This window comes from Artibeus jamaicensis, unplaced genomic scaffold, assembly GCF_021234435.1.
Source record: "Artibeus jamaicensis isolate MK-2021 breed Jamaican fruit bat unplaced genomic scaffold, CSHL_Jam_final contig_490, whole genome shotgun sequence".
In the NCBI taxonomy this organism is placed as follows: domain Eukaryota; kingdom Metazoa; phylum Chordata; class Mammalia; order Chiroptera; family Phyllostomidae; genus Artibeus; species Artibeus jamaicensis.
In genome coordinates this window covers 11,225,306-11,239,925 of record NW_026521861.1, presented here as the reverse complement: position 1 = coordinate 11,239,925, position 14,620 = coordinate 11,225,306, and the positions used below count along the sequence as shown (strand labels likewise).

The 14,620-nt window shown below is 51.4% G+C and overlaps 1 protein-coding gene across 3 annotated transcripts in view; it reads right to left on the bottom strand.

Moving 5' to 3' along the window:
* Positions 1 to 14,620, bottom strand: part of VWA2 (von Willebrand factor A domain containing 2) — a 44,297-nt gene that overhangs the window by 10,548 nt on the left and 19,129 nt on the right. For all 3 annotated transcript variants that reach the window (XM_053668447.1, XM_053668446.1, XM_037132843.2), the window contains exons 6-10: positions 12,576 to 12,685; positions 7,060 to 7,254; positions 3,392 to 3,525; positions 2,670 to 2,802; positions 21 to 76 (exon numbers count right to left, since the gene is read on the bottom strand). In XM_053668447.1, coding sequence (XP_053524422.1) covers positions 21 to 76; positions 2,670 to 2,802; positions 3,392 to 3,525; positions 7,060 to 7,254; positions 12,576 to 12,685 — 628 coding nt within the window. The remainder of the gene's footprint in view (positions 1 to 20; positions 77 to 2,669; positions 2,803 to 3,391; positions 3,526 to 7,059; positions 7,255 to 12,575; positions 12,686 to 14,620) is intronic.

The window sequence follows — 14,620 nt, the reverse complement described above, 5'->3', positions numbered from 1 at the left end:
ATCCAAGAGGCAGCCTGTACCTGGGCAGATGGTCCTGTAGCAGGTGGCAGGGTGGGTTAAGAACACTTTCTTCCAGCTGCCATTGAAGGAAAGAAATGGGGAAATCAAAGTTTTAACAGGAGGGCAGAAGGATGGGTTTTTAAAACACAAAGATAGAAAATTCCAATGCAGAAGCTGGTTAAGAAAGACTTCCTTGTTTTCTTTCTAGATTCTGCCCCAGCTTTTATCTGCTTATAAAGAAGGGAATGTATCAATCTACCCAGAGGAAATAAAAAAATAAAAAGACAATGTAAGTTGGCCATGATGTCAGAAGTTACAGACGCCTGTGTTCAAAACTCTGAACCGCGAGGACAGCTTTCCATTACAAGTTACTTCCGGGGCTGGCACAAGGCAGAGGCAAGGGGCAGGGGGCAGGGGGCAGGAGGTGGGAAACCAGGAATTAGGCAACTGGATTCTGGCTGTGTGACCCCTGGCAAGTTATTTTCCTTCTCTGGTCTTTGGTTCCTCCTTCTACGGAGTAACTCTATCTGCAGTTTTCAACTGTGTTCCTTGGGTCCTTGATGGAGGGAAGGAGACTGAGTGGCCAGGGTGCTAGGCCACCCCAGTACCACAACTCCACCCCTTTACCCTCAATGTGACCTTCCTGGTCTGCACAAGTGTCCATCTGAGGCCGAGCAGCTCAAGATTTTCAAACCGCTGGACTTGATGACGTCTGAGGTCCTCAAGTGCTGACATTCTGTGATAACACAAGGGCCACCATTCCTCTGATGGCTTCCATGCTTCAGATGTCCCTATGGTTACCTTGAAAACACCTAGACAGAGTCATCCCCATCTTCCAGAAGCAGATATTGGCTCAGAGGGCTGAATTCGGGTGCCTGAAGTCACACGATTACTAGAACACAGCAGAGGTGGGATCCAAACTCCACCATCCGACTCCCAAGGCCCTGCCCTCAGCCTCCGAGGCCTGAGTCTTCAGGGTGAAGGGCCAGCCTCAGCAGGGGGCACTCCTCGTGCACGGGCAGAAAACCCTCCTCTTCGTTGGCAGCAGCTCCAGGGACAGCTCACCAAGGACATTCTCTTCTTTGGGCAGTGGCAACAGTTCTCTCACGTTTTCCAAACAGGCCTTCTTCCTACAGATCCCTGGGCTGCCCACCGCAGGGGCAGGCTAATGGGCTCACCCCAAGGGCAGGACTTTTCCTGGAGCAAAACATCCCCTTGAGGTCAAAGCCACATCAATTACAAATTCAGAGTCACGGAAATAAAAATTTTGTCAAGCTGCCAGCTCCTTAAAGAGAAATCTGCCCCCCTCCATGTGTATTCCTCCCTAAACCGCAAGTCCCAGCCCAGCCAGCTCCCACCTCGGCCTGCCCCAGGGGCCCGCCTTGCTGGAGCAGACACTGGCCACAGGACTTCGCCGGATCTGCACACAGCTCGTCCCTGACCTCCCCTCATGTCTGGACTCAGGTGCCACCTGCAAGCCCCACCACTAGCCCACCCCAGTCCCATCCCTGGGTCCTTTCTTTTCACTACCTCCCAGTTTATTTTATGTATTCGTTTCATTGACTGCTGCCTCCCGCCACTGGAGAGTCAGCTCCTGACCCGAGGGCAGATGTCGCTGAGATGTTCATGCTGATTCCCAGGGACCTGGGACAGTGCCAGCAACAAGGAGGCCCCGGCGAGTATTTCTTGAGTGAGGGAACTGATGAAGAGCTTATTCTATGCAGACCTTCTTGTGGGAACCTCCAGTATTAGTGCACTGTCTGTCCCAGGGAGGACAGTTCCCATCCTGGCACCTGGGACGCCTCAGGGTGGTCACTGGTCCTCCTGTCCAATGGCCCCTCTGAACTGGGGGCATCTGGGGGGCAGAGACAGTGCCCGCTCCTCTCTGCACACTGCGTGGCTCAGGGCAGCACCTGGAACGTGGTCACTGGGGAACAAAGAAGTGCCTCCTTTCATGAGAAACCTTGGGAACTAAAGAGAGCTTCCACGGGCTCTGACGTGGCATGAGGCCCGCTTCCTCTGAACCATGTGTGGGGCACGGTCCTGCCCTGCCGAGGCGGCCCTTGTGCTCTCCATCGGCCCTGCAGGGCCCTCACGCTGCTATGCCAACCCATCTCACTGCTGTGTTTGATCTGATCTCAATGGAGGGCAAGCAAAAGGGCCAAGGTGCAGCTGGTTCACACGCCACCCTGGCCCTCCAGACAGGGCGAGAGGCTGGCTCATGGTGCCGGCCAGGCGCTGGACTGCAGGTAGTCTGGACAGTGTCGAAGGACAGTCTGGGGACTTGCAAGGGGCATGCTGGCCTGGCCGCAGGTCCAGTCCTGAAGATTCCAGCATCACCACGGCCTCCCCACTGAAATTCATCCAAGATCCTAAGCCTATTGACTCGCTTAACCCCCAGGAATATGGAAACTGGTGCTCTAAGGAACCAGTGACCAGTTCGCCATCCCTCATGCAGAGCACTGCCGAGAAGGACAGCTTTTGGCTCACTCACCAGCCTCCAGCATGGCCATGCCCTTGCCGCCCTTCCCTGTACCCAGGGAGCTCTGTTCCTGGCTCCCTCCCAGGACTCCTCCAAGCCCTGATGCTCCTGAGCATTCAGCCTTGGGGACCTCTACTCCCAACCAGGCCATGCCCTTGGGCCCTGACCTCAGACCACACAGACACACCTGGAGAAGGGACAGGGTGCAGCCAGCACGCCATTGGTCCCGCGAGATCCTCTCCAGCACATGGCGTTGCCGACAAGCTCCCTGACCGTCTCCAGCGTCTTGCGCTCACAGGGGTGAGGCTGGACCTTGCAGTCTGTGTCCACAGCACATGCCCAATGGAGAAGACAGGGTTATACTTCCTTCCCTCACCGTGGTTCCTCCACCCTCAGCCCTGGGCCAAGCGTTCTGGGGAGGGGCTACGCTCTGCCCCTTGCTGGGGAGCCTGTCTTTGGGCATCTCCCCTGTACAGCCCTGGCCCTGCATAGCTTTTACATCATGTCCCCACGTGTGCGTTTCCTAGAACATCATTTGCTCCTGGTGGACCCTAACGAAGACAACTACAAATGTAGCTGCGCTGTGTGCTGACCACAGCAGGGCGCAGCTGGGGAGCTGACCTGGCTTTTCCTCCCTAGCAGGGGACAGGCACAGGGGCCTCACGTGCTCCCAAGTCCTGAGCCCCTTTACCCCACAAAGCTCAGGGTTCCAGCTGAGCAACCCCCGGGGCCTGACACAGGGAGGCAGAACACAGCAGAAGGCTCCAGGGCAGAAGCTGCTGGGCCCCTGTCCTCTCACCACCCTTCCCGGAGAAGATCCTGAGTCCTGACCTCATGCCTGCGGAACCCTCCTCCCACACCCCACTTCCATGAGGGCAAGCCCACGCCTCCCCAGGCTGGAAGGCCTACCTGGAGAGGCAAAGGTGCAGATGTCGGAGCTGCCGAGGGTGCTGAAGAGGCCGTTGGTGGCGTCCTCCACCTGCTCGGCCATCAGCACGTGCTGCTCCCTGGGCTCACTGGCCAGCGTGTGCAGCTCCTCCCACCTGTGCCCAGGCCACCAGCAGAGAGATTACATTGCCTCGTCACTCCAAACCCACCTTCCTCCTGCCCCTCCCATCTTCCAGAACATGGCTCCTCACGGGCGACACCACCACCCCCGCGGATCCAGAAGCCACTTGGCTGCAACCTCAGCCATCCAGGGTGCAGGTGAGGTCCAGAAGTGAACTGCAGGATGGCCTCAAGGATGCGCAGCCATGGGTCATAGTGCGTGCATGCCACAGCCTGCGGACCTCCCTGCAGGAGAACCTCACATTCCAATTTCACACATGCTCCCTACGGATTTCATTGTCTGGTCTTGGAACCCACAGCTGGGGAGAAGAACTGAATCAGAAACGAAATAAAGGAAACTGGTTCTGGGCAAGAAAAGAGCAAAAAGAAGAGCTAGTAATAGCAAAAACTAATAAACAGAGAACCTGAGGACTCAAAGGCCAGCAACAGGAAGCCCTCTGAGAGAGGAGCCGACACGCACTGACAGCCAGAGGGCGCCGTCCAGTGCCCCAGACAAAGTGGTGGGCAGCTGGAGGACCCGGGCATGACAAAGAGGTGAGACGAGGTGGAGGAACCTCTTTTTAAGAAGACAGGGCAGTCACTAATGCTCTTAAAATCCTGCCCTTCAAAAATTCATCATAATAGGCTTAGGTTCAGCAATATGGCAGAAATCTCATTTCTTTCTAGAACTGACTTCCATGTTCTCTGACGCCACGGAAACCTGACATTCCTCCCAGGACCCAGCACAGAGCCCAGCACAGGCGCAGCCCTCAGCTCCAGGCTCACGCTCACACTCTCAGGGGGCAGCTCTGCCAGGCCCCGCCCGGCAACAGGCTTTCTTACAAGCGCTCCAGTAGGGTGGACGCTCAGCCAGAGAGGAGAGCCACCAGGGAAGGGGCTCGATAAATGCTGGCAGGGCGGAAGAGTCACACGGAGCCTCCCATGGCCCACAGTGGTGGCCCTTAAACTCAGGTGGCAGTCAGACTCGGAGGGACAGAGAAACCACAGGCAGAGGCGCCTCGTCCCCAAGTGTTGGATTCCAGGGGACAGGGCCCCAATGTGTGCCTGATGTTCCTGACACGTCCCCAGGTGATACAGACGTTGCTGGTCCAGTGGACACACTTTGAGAGCCACTGGTCAACAGTGACCACGCTTTTACCGGGAGCTGGGGGAGGGGGCAGGTGGGCCTGGGAGGCTCCTCCAGAGGCTCTGTGTCTGTTGCTCAGAATAACCCTGCCCCCCGCCCAGCAGGCCACGTGTTTCCACCATGGGGTGGATTCTGCATCCTGGCTAGCAGACCTGTGGGCCTTTGAAATACTGTGCTCAATGCTCTCCACTCAGCACTGTGGGAGGAGGAGGGTGGTGCACTGTGAAGCCAGGCCCCCCCTCTCAAAAGAACCAATGATGAAGCAACCTGTGCTAAATGCCAACTTACTGGCAATGGCAACAGTGATGCTCAGGAGGGTGGCGGTCACCATCACCCCCAGGACATGGCAAAGTCCAGGCTATCCCATGGTCCCTCAGTCTCCTGCAGTCTCACCCGCTTTCAGACCTGCACACACTGGTCCTTAGTCATTGTCTCTCTCTGTGCCGCACTCCCTGGCAATCTTATTAGGCTTCAAATACCACCCCCAGTTTCAACCTCTGTCCCGTCCTCTCTCCTACACCCCAGACCCTTACATCCAACTGTCAAGTCAGCTGCTCTACTTGGGTGGCCAATGCGCATCTCAAACGTACCTGTTTGAAATGGAACTCACCTTCTGTGTTTGTTCTTCAAGCTCTCCCATTAGCACCACCACTCACCCGGGGCTGAGGTCCCCATCCAGTTTGGCAGCCACTCCGCTGCTGTGCCTTCCGAACAAACCTAAGACTAACCGCTCCTCCCACCACCTCTGTGTGAGCGGCTCCCAAGCCCTGCGAGCTGGTTTCTCCACTCCCCCCATTGTTGCGTCTCCCTCTGCCCCACGCCAGCAGTCTGTTCTCTACCTGGAAGCCAGTGTGCTCTTCTAAAATGTAGGCCAATCCTGTCATTTCCCAGCTCAAAACCCCCCAGAGACTTCCCAACCCACTCACAAGGAACTCCAAAGTCTACTATGACCCACACAGTCTCAGTTCCACCCATCTCCTATGCCCTACTTCCTGTAGTCAGTCCTGGTTTGCTGGGCTCCAGCCACGCCCTGGCTGTCTTGCTGTTCCTATAAGTCACTCAGCTACCTATGGCCACAGGGCTTTAGCACTTGCTACCCACCTGCTTGGCCTGTTGTTTGTGCTCAAAAATGAATTCCTCAAAGAAGCCTTGAGGGACCTTCCTACTTGAAATCCCTATCTGCTCAACTCCCCATCAGTGTGGAACTTTTTAACCCACTTTATTTTTCTCCTCTATTTCATTTCCACCTGAAATTATATTGCTTTATTTATTCATTCATTTGATTTTGAGTTCCTTTCCTAAAATGGAAGCTCCATGAGGGCTTGTAAGGTTGTGTGGTTGTCTTTGAATCCCCAGAACCTAGAATAGCACCTTGCATGAGAACTTATCTTTATTGACTAAGAATAAATAATGTCCTCAAATGAATAAAGGGATTTCTACCTGCAGGCACGGTGCCCAGACCAGAGTCATTCCACTTAATATCCACAACACCTAGGCACCCAAAACATCACCTCCACTTGGAGGGTTGAGTGCAGAGGAGCTTTGCCTCCCCCTCCCCTAAAAAGGCATCTTCCAGCCCTGGCTGGCATAGCTCAGTGGATTGAGCGTGGGCCTGCAAACCAGAGTATCGAGGTTCGATTCCCAGTCAGGGCACATGCCTGGGTTGCAGGACAGTTCCCAGCAGGGGATGCATGACAGGCAACCATACATTGATGTTTCTCTCCCACTCTTTCTCCTTCCCTTCCCCTCTCTCAAAAAATAAATAAATAAAATATTTTCTTTTTAAAAAAGGCACCTTCCAGGATTGGAGAAACATGCTTGCAGGACGGCAGCCAGTCACCCCACAGCCCAGGCCTCAGGAGTGGGCGTATGATGCAGCGTAACCAGAACAGAACACTTTCTTGGATTGTTCAGCTGGAAACTGGGGAAATGAATCTTTTCTCCCCAGGGCACAGCGGGGAAGCTGTGCGCTAGGCACTGCCTGCAGCTGCCATCCCAGCTCCCAGAGACGCAGGAGGGGACAGAATCTCGATGGCATTCCAGACCCTGGCTCCTCCTGCTCACCAGGAGGGACCCCTGACCCACCCGATACAGTTGGATGAGTTCATGAATTTCCCAATTCTACCCAAATAAATTCAAGTGGAGTTTTGGGCACTTCGAACCCAACGTTCAGACTGAAGACAGTTCAGGCACTCAGACTTCCAGACTCGGAGCCGCCGGTGCCCCAGCAGCAGCAGAACAAGCGAGAGCAGTCAGGTCCTGGGAAGGCCAGCACCACGTGTCCACCTCCGCGACCCTCCCGTGGCTGTGCATCTCTCAGCCACACCTCTGTCCCCAGGCCGGCCCACCCCCAGCACCGGTCCGGGGTGACCAAGTCTCTTACCTGGGAAAACGGACCCCCACAGCAAACACGGTGATGCCTCTTTCCTGCAGCTGCTTGGCGGGCAACGCCACGTGCCCTTGGGACCTCCCATCAGTGATGATGATGAGCACCTGTGGCACAGAGGCGTTTCTGCCCCCAGGAAAGCCTTTGCGCAGAAAATACTTCAGAGCGAGGTCTGTCTCTGTGCGCCCTCCTCTGAGCTCCCCAGGAGGAAAAAACAAAGGGAGAATTAGCGATCCAGAGAGGGGAAGTCGGAAGACAGCCTGAAGCAAGGGCTCCTCCATTAGTAGTGGCAGCCAGGGCCTCCTGGCAGAGGCTCAAAGTGACAATCCCACCAGCAGAGATGCACCTTCTCGCCCTCAAAAACCACAACAAAGAAGAGAAGTGAACTCTTCCTGGGATCTTAAGAGGCACCCCACACAGCGCTGTTGTTTGGGTAAGAATGTCACTCTTTGCATCTTTCCCAGTGACGGCTCCGGGCTGACCACAACTACCACTGACCCTCTGACACCTGCCTCCCGGTCCCCACCGCTGGGTCACTCCCTTCCCGTTGTGGCTCCACATCTCCCTGAGGTGAGAAAGCAAATAACAGACCTTAGTAAGAATCCGTGAGAGTGAATGACAGGGTCCTTTCCGTTGTCAGGCCTGCCTGGCTCACTTCCAAGTTCAGGGTCAGGTGGTGGAGGCTGAACTGTCTGGCTGCCTCCAGATCAGGGTGGGTTACAACGATCCCATCTCATTGGGATTCTAAGATTCTATAGCCTTAGAGCCCAGTTATAGGGACCGTTGATGAGCTTGGAATCCCAGTGCAGAATGGCTACTGAATCTCACAATAGGGGACTCGTGCAGGTCCTTGGAGGGAAGCCTGCTGGCTCTCAGTACCAACTGGGCAGAAAAGAATGACTCAGTTCAGTGGATTTTAGGCCACCTTTCAGTGGATGGTAACACACCCAAACATGAGTGGTTAACTCTACGCACAGAGAAAACCCGTTAAGTCATCACTGTGAAACACTGACTAATCACAAACTATAGACTGGTGGGGAGGGAGGTATTACACTCATTACGGTCTGAGTATAAGTTAAGGCAATGCCTGCCTCTAATTCGGCCCTCACAGAGGGACCTACGGCCATTCTTCTAACGTAAAAATACCCAAGGGACACGAGACACGGGCACTGTCTTTGTATGTGCATGTATAAATGTGTGTGTGTATACAGGTAACACTAAAAGTGTCAATATCTCATGCAAGTTGCCTTGGTCCTCCTGCCCAGGGCCCTGTCCAGGTTTGCTGTCCTCCAGGCAGCTACTCCAGGACCTAGGCTCCTTTCTTGTTGAGGTCCCACCTTCCTCTCAGTCCTCCACGTCCACTCCATCCAGGGCAGAGGTGAGGAGAGAGTATGGAAGCCTGTGCCTGGGGAGGATGGATGGACCAGGCCTAGAGGAGTCTTCCTTTCATTGCTTTCTGTCATCTGTGAACCCTTAAAGGGCAATTCTCTTTGCGGAGCTCCTGCTTACTGTTCTCAACCCGCTAGTGTTTACTGTGGACCCACTAGATGGGAGGTAGACTAGATGAAAGGGAGACCAGGAAGCACAGGAAAGTTCAGACCAGTGGTGGTCAGAGCTGGAGTTGAAACCCAGGCATGCTGATTGCAGAGCCAATGGTCTTCCCCTCCAGGGGTTGGCAAATTACAGCCTGTGGGCCAAATCCGGCCCTTTACCAGTTTCTGTAAATAAAATTTTGGGTGGGGGAACAGTCATGCCCATTCATTTCTATACTGTCTATGCAGAGACCATATGGCCTACAAAGCTTGAAATAGTTACTCTGGTTTTTTAACTGAAGAAGTTTGCTGACACCTTCTTCTTACTCTTCTATCCAAATGGTCATAAAACACTTGTCACCAAGAGCCAAAGTGCCCCAGTGACCACGGAGCTCCCTGGGCCTTCCCCTGCATCCCTGGCAATGTGCCATGAGCCTCCTGGTTGTGCTTACAGAGAATTTAAATGTCAAGGATGTGAGAGTCCAGGCCCCCAACTCCACTGGCCGGCCAGGTGTCCGCCCTTCATATCACTCAGCACATAACTGCCTGGGCCACCCACCCTCTTCACCTCTGTGCCCTCATTGGCCTTTTCCACTGGAACCCGCCTGACTTCCAACCAAGGTCAGGTGAGAGATTCCTAACAGCTCTGAACTCTGGGAAATGCAAAGAAACCCGCAGCCTCCACTCTCCTTACTCCAATGGAGCGTCTCTCTCCCCGTGTCTGCTCTGAGCTCAGAGCGGCTCCAGACAGACTGTCTAAGTCCAGAGTCTCACCGAGATTTTACTATTTTCTTTCATGAGACTAAACTGGTTGAATGTGAAGGTTCACAGATCAACTACTGTCTGGGGTATTCTGATGTCAAAGCATGAGCTTTTTTCGGGTGGGGGGGATAGAAGCTAAACATCTGGCCGTCACTGCAGTCAAGTGAATGAGAACACGGGCTCAAAGTGAGTGGGACTCAAACATCACTCCTGTGATCTATTAGCCAGGTAAACTTGGAGAAGTCCCTTAGAGACTCAGTTCCCTTCCCTATTAAAGCAGGGAAAATAATAGTATTGTTTGAGGACTAATGCTGTGCCCAGCCCCCAAACCTTGTGAACACTCTCCGTCAGTGTTCATGACCACAGTGACCCAACCAGCCGCCTATGCCAAGAAGTCTTTTGAGGTCATCTCAAATCCCAATGAGTATGAAAGTCAATCCCTCAGGAGACTTCATAACGTAGACTCTTAGAGCCTATCCTCAGAAAGTCCAGATTGGTAGGTTTTTGACTGAGTCTGAGAATCTACATTTTTTAAAACCAGCCTCCCCTCTTCCACTTATTCCAATGCAGGTAGTCCATGGAACAGAATGAAAAGTATTTCATGAGAAAATTCACTATGGGTACAGAAATGTTGATTACAGTTTTTTCCTTTTTTTTTTTTTAAAAGCAATCAACAAAAAAAGTCCTAGAATCAACACAAATGATGTCCTTTTAGAATGATTTAATACCTTGTGATAGTTCAATTCACTGATTATATAACCACTAAACAGGATCAACATGAAAAATTCATCTTTATGCAGAAGTACATACCAAATAACAATTAGTTAAAAAGAGCCAAGAGCTTTATAACTATTTTAAAAGCTATGTTTTAATGTTAATGACATTTGAGATCAGCAGAGAACACTCTAAGAGGCTTTGTGCTAAGGTAAAGTGGTGAATGCTATCTCTGTAGAGTCATCTATATACAGTAAAACTTGGATAAAGCTGTAGCCCGGGTCCCAAAAAATCCTATCACAAAACCCAGAGTTACTTTACTGGGAGGTTAATGAAATGACAGAGAGAGCCTGCCCAGCCAGTTGGCCAGGAGCCCTGGGCTTTCAGAGCCAGTTGCTGGCCATGTTTTATCTTATTTTATGTTATCTCAGGGTGCAATATGGAAGGGCTTGCTTGTGCTATTTTTTAAGTTCCTACTGCAAGGTAGCAAAAAGTTGATTTCAGGGTGGTTTCTCAGCCACCTCAAAACACACTGCTAGGGTGTCTAGAAACCTCGGTCTAGAAAGGCAAGAGTCCTGGGTTTTAGGTAAACCTGTTCCGATCGGGCCAGCATTTAAAACTTCACTGCAGAGAAAGGAAACAGAACTCCAGAGAGGCCACCATTCCCACTCGGCCAGCATTCCTCTGTTCTGATGAGTAACAGTGTCTTCGTGTTTAGTGTCCTCAGTGACCCCGCAAGTGTGGCCAGAGTGTTACTCATTGCCGCCTTGCCCTGTTTGTTGTTTCTTATAGTTACCCCAGAATACACAGTGCTAACGGCACACCTCCCCCCAAACGGAGCTGACCTCGTTCAGACACATCAGGGCTTCAACCCCAGTGTTCTCCCCTGGCACATTCCTACCATGGCTCTGTGTTTCACGTCAGGAAGAATACTCTCCAGCCCTAGTTCTGACTTTCAGCACAGCTGAGAAAGAGGCTTGACCAACTGTTTAGGTGGCGGGGAGGCACAGGTGAGAGAGGACAGCTGGGTGGGGCCTACTGGACCAGCAGTGTGGCTCTGGTCCCGGCCAAGTCACCGGCTCCTTCGCTACCTCAGTATCCTCCCTCCATGAAATAGAGTTGGAATAGATACTCAGTGGACTCTGAAGTGCCTTTCTGAACCAACTCGCTACAGTTAGCTTAGTTTTTCAGAAGAGAGCAGGGTCGAATCATTGGAGTCAAAGTCACCCAAACAGTTTTAGACTTTCAGTCCTGAGCAGACTGACAGGCTACTTCCCCGCCCTTCAAATGTTAGTGAACATATAGTGGGTAAAAAGTTTATAGGATAATCAGATATTATGTCAATAATAATTAACGAAACATTCACCCCTTTAAAGTATACAATTCGGTCTTTAGTATACAATCACAGAATCATGCAACCATCTCCATTATCTAAATCTGAAACATTTTCATCACCCCCAAAAGAAACCCTATACTCATAAGCAGTCACCACCCCCCACTTCCCATCCCTACAGCCCCTGGCAATGACTAACCTACTTTCCCTTTCCACAGATTTGCCTATTTCAGACATTCGTGTAAATGAAATTATACAATTTGTAAATTGTGTCTGCTCCTTTCACTTAGCATGATGTTCTCAAGGTTCACCCATGTTGTAGCATGAATCCCATCATCATGACTTTCAGCACAGCTGAGAAAAAGGCTTGACCAACTACTTAGGGGGCGGGCAGGGGAGGGGAGGGAGAGGTGGGAAAGGACAGTTGGGTGGGGCCTACTGGACGGGCAGTGTGACTCTGGTCACGCTGAATAATATTAAATTGGGTGAATATACCACATTGTCTGTTTACCCATGACACTTTTGGGTTACTTTCATTTTTGGGCCATGTAAACAATGTGCTATGAACATTAAGGCATATGATTTTATGTGGGCATACATTTCCAATTTCCTTGAAGTGGAAGTTGTACAGTCATGTGGTAACTCTATGTTTAACATTTTGAGAAACTGCCAAACTGTTTTTCAATGTGGCTGCACCATTTTATAATCCCACCAATTGTATGAGAGTTCCACATCCCTGCCAACACTTGTTACTGTCTGTCTTTTATGTTAGCCTTCCCTGTGAGTATGAAGTGGTATTTCATTATGGTTTTGATTTGCATTTCCCCAGTGACTAATGATGTTGCATATCTGTTCATGTGCTCATTGGCCCTTTATACATCTTCTCTTTAGAAATGCCTATTTATAGGATTTCTTTTGGGGATGATGAAAATGTTCTAAAATTAGATTATGGTAATAGTTGCATAACTCTGAAAATAAACTCAGAACCACCAACTTGTACACATTAAATATGCGAACTTTATGAGAATAGGATTCTCCTTATCCACTGAGCACAGCTGGCTCCAGACCCCCCAACCCTCTCTGGGAGGCCAAGAGCAGGGCCAAACCCTTCAAAAGTGATGTTAAGAGCAGCTAGCTGCATCCCAACCAGGGCGGCGTCAGAGCATACGTACCTGAACACTATCCTCTTGAGTTCTGTCTTCACTTCCTGTTGGGTTGACCAGGCGTCCAAGGGGAATTCCAACCATGGAGTGGAACTGAACTGGACTGCTCCCACCCTGACCTGCATGGGGACAGAGGGCCCGGGGGCTGAGCACGGAGTCAAGTCGCAGGCATCCCTAAGAGGCTTGAAGATGGGGCGAGAATGGGTAACGACCACGTCTCCTGCTGACGCAACAAACTCCTGTGCCAGAGCTCTGTCTGGTCTCCCTGAGGAGCAGTTCCAAAGACCAGGAGAAGAATCTGGAAGGAAACAGTCAAACCTGCCTGTGCTCTGCACTGACAACCACCGATTCAGTCTTCCTGACCCCCGTTCTAGCATTTCACTTACTTGCATGTGCCTGTCAGGTGCAGTAACCATCTTATGTGATCTCACCTTATTTCATTTAACCCTCAGAGGCACTCTTCAAACCCACAGGACTGCTGGAGAAACTCAGTGTACAGAGGACACAGATCTGGCCCAGAGTGAGGAAGAGAGGAGCCAGGCCACTGTACTTTGGGCCTGTGATCTTCACGAGGCTCAGCCCCACTGCTTGCCTTCTCAGCCGCCAGCACAGGCCTTCAGCAAAATGCTCACTGACCCGGTCAGGGGTGTCAGAGAAGCACAGCCACCATCCCCACTGGCTCATCACTAACCAACCACAGCTACCACACACCTGTCCTTGGTTGCAGAGGGGATCAGCCCTTCCAAGCCTGTTCCTGCCACACCAGGGAAAGGCCAGCTCCCTGCACCAGAGTCAGACTGGGGGACAATCAGCACTGTAGCCAGAGACAAGCAATTACCAAGCTGAATTTCCCCTGCTGGAGAGGGAGAGAGAGTCACTGGGAATTCCAAAGAGATTTTGCATCTTAACTGAGGAGGTCATAAGAGGAAACCCAATGCCTTGCAAGAGTGGGGAAGGTAAACTGGGTAAAATTGTTCTCTGGACCCTTAAGTCACTAGTGTGTCTCAAGGAGAGAAGGCTATAAACATTCAGGTTTCCTCTTGAGGGTCCAATCCCTGAACCTAACCATTGGCTCTCTAACACCCCTGCAGAGACTACAATCTCAGTTACTAGTCTCGAAACTATCTCTGATTCTGGCCAAGACTGCAAATGAGCCGAGTGATTCATGCTTCAGCAGGGATACTGCCTTTTGCTCGCTAATTGACTTCCTTCACCACCAATGCTGATGCCTTACCAGGCCTGGTGCCCGGGAGGGGACGGAAGCACCCGCCCGACCAGGTGGGCTGCATCTGCTCACACCGAGCACAGCCCAGTGGACTTTCCTCCCAGGACATTCTGAGGAGGAACCACTGGGCATCCTAAGTAGGAAGAAATCTTGGGTGACAGTGTCGGGGAGATGGACACTGGAAGGCAGAGCAGGGAGAAGCTCAAGAAAAAGCTTCTGAGAGATGATGCTTTTGAACTCTCCCTTGAATTTAGCCGTGATAAAGGGGGCATCTGAAACCAGTGGGGGGGAAACGTGGTCTAGTTACTGAGTGATTTGGGAACACCTGGGTCAACTTGAAGACTGATGAAGGATAAATTGCAAATGGATTCAAGATTTAAATGTCAAAAATATAACCATGAAAGTTCTCTAAGAAAACCTGGGAGAGTTCCATTAAAATCTCAGATTACAAAAGACCTTACTATGACTAAAAATTGAGACGTCATAAAGCAAAAATCAATAAATCAACTACACAAGGAAAACTTCTGCAGGGCAACCCCTACTGTGACCCAACCAAACACTGAAGACATAATGGAAACGTTATTTGCAACTCACGTCAGAGACGAAGGGTTAGTTTCCCCAAAATATAAAGAGTGTCTAGGAACTGGTATGTAAAAGGCCAACAATCCAACAATAACAACAACAACAAAGGGCAAAGACTATGCGAAAAGCTCACAACTGGAAATACGGAGGGTTGTTTAACACCCAAATGGATGTTTGAGCGCCCCACACTGAGATGTAGCAACAAGCCAGACACAAGGTTTGCAGGGAATAACCAGCATTCTCCATC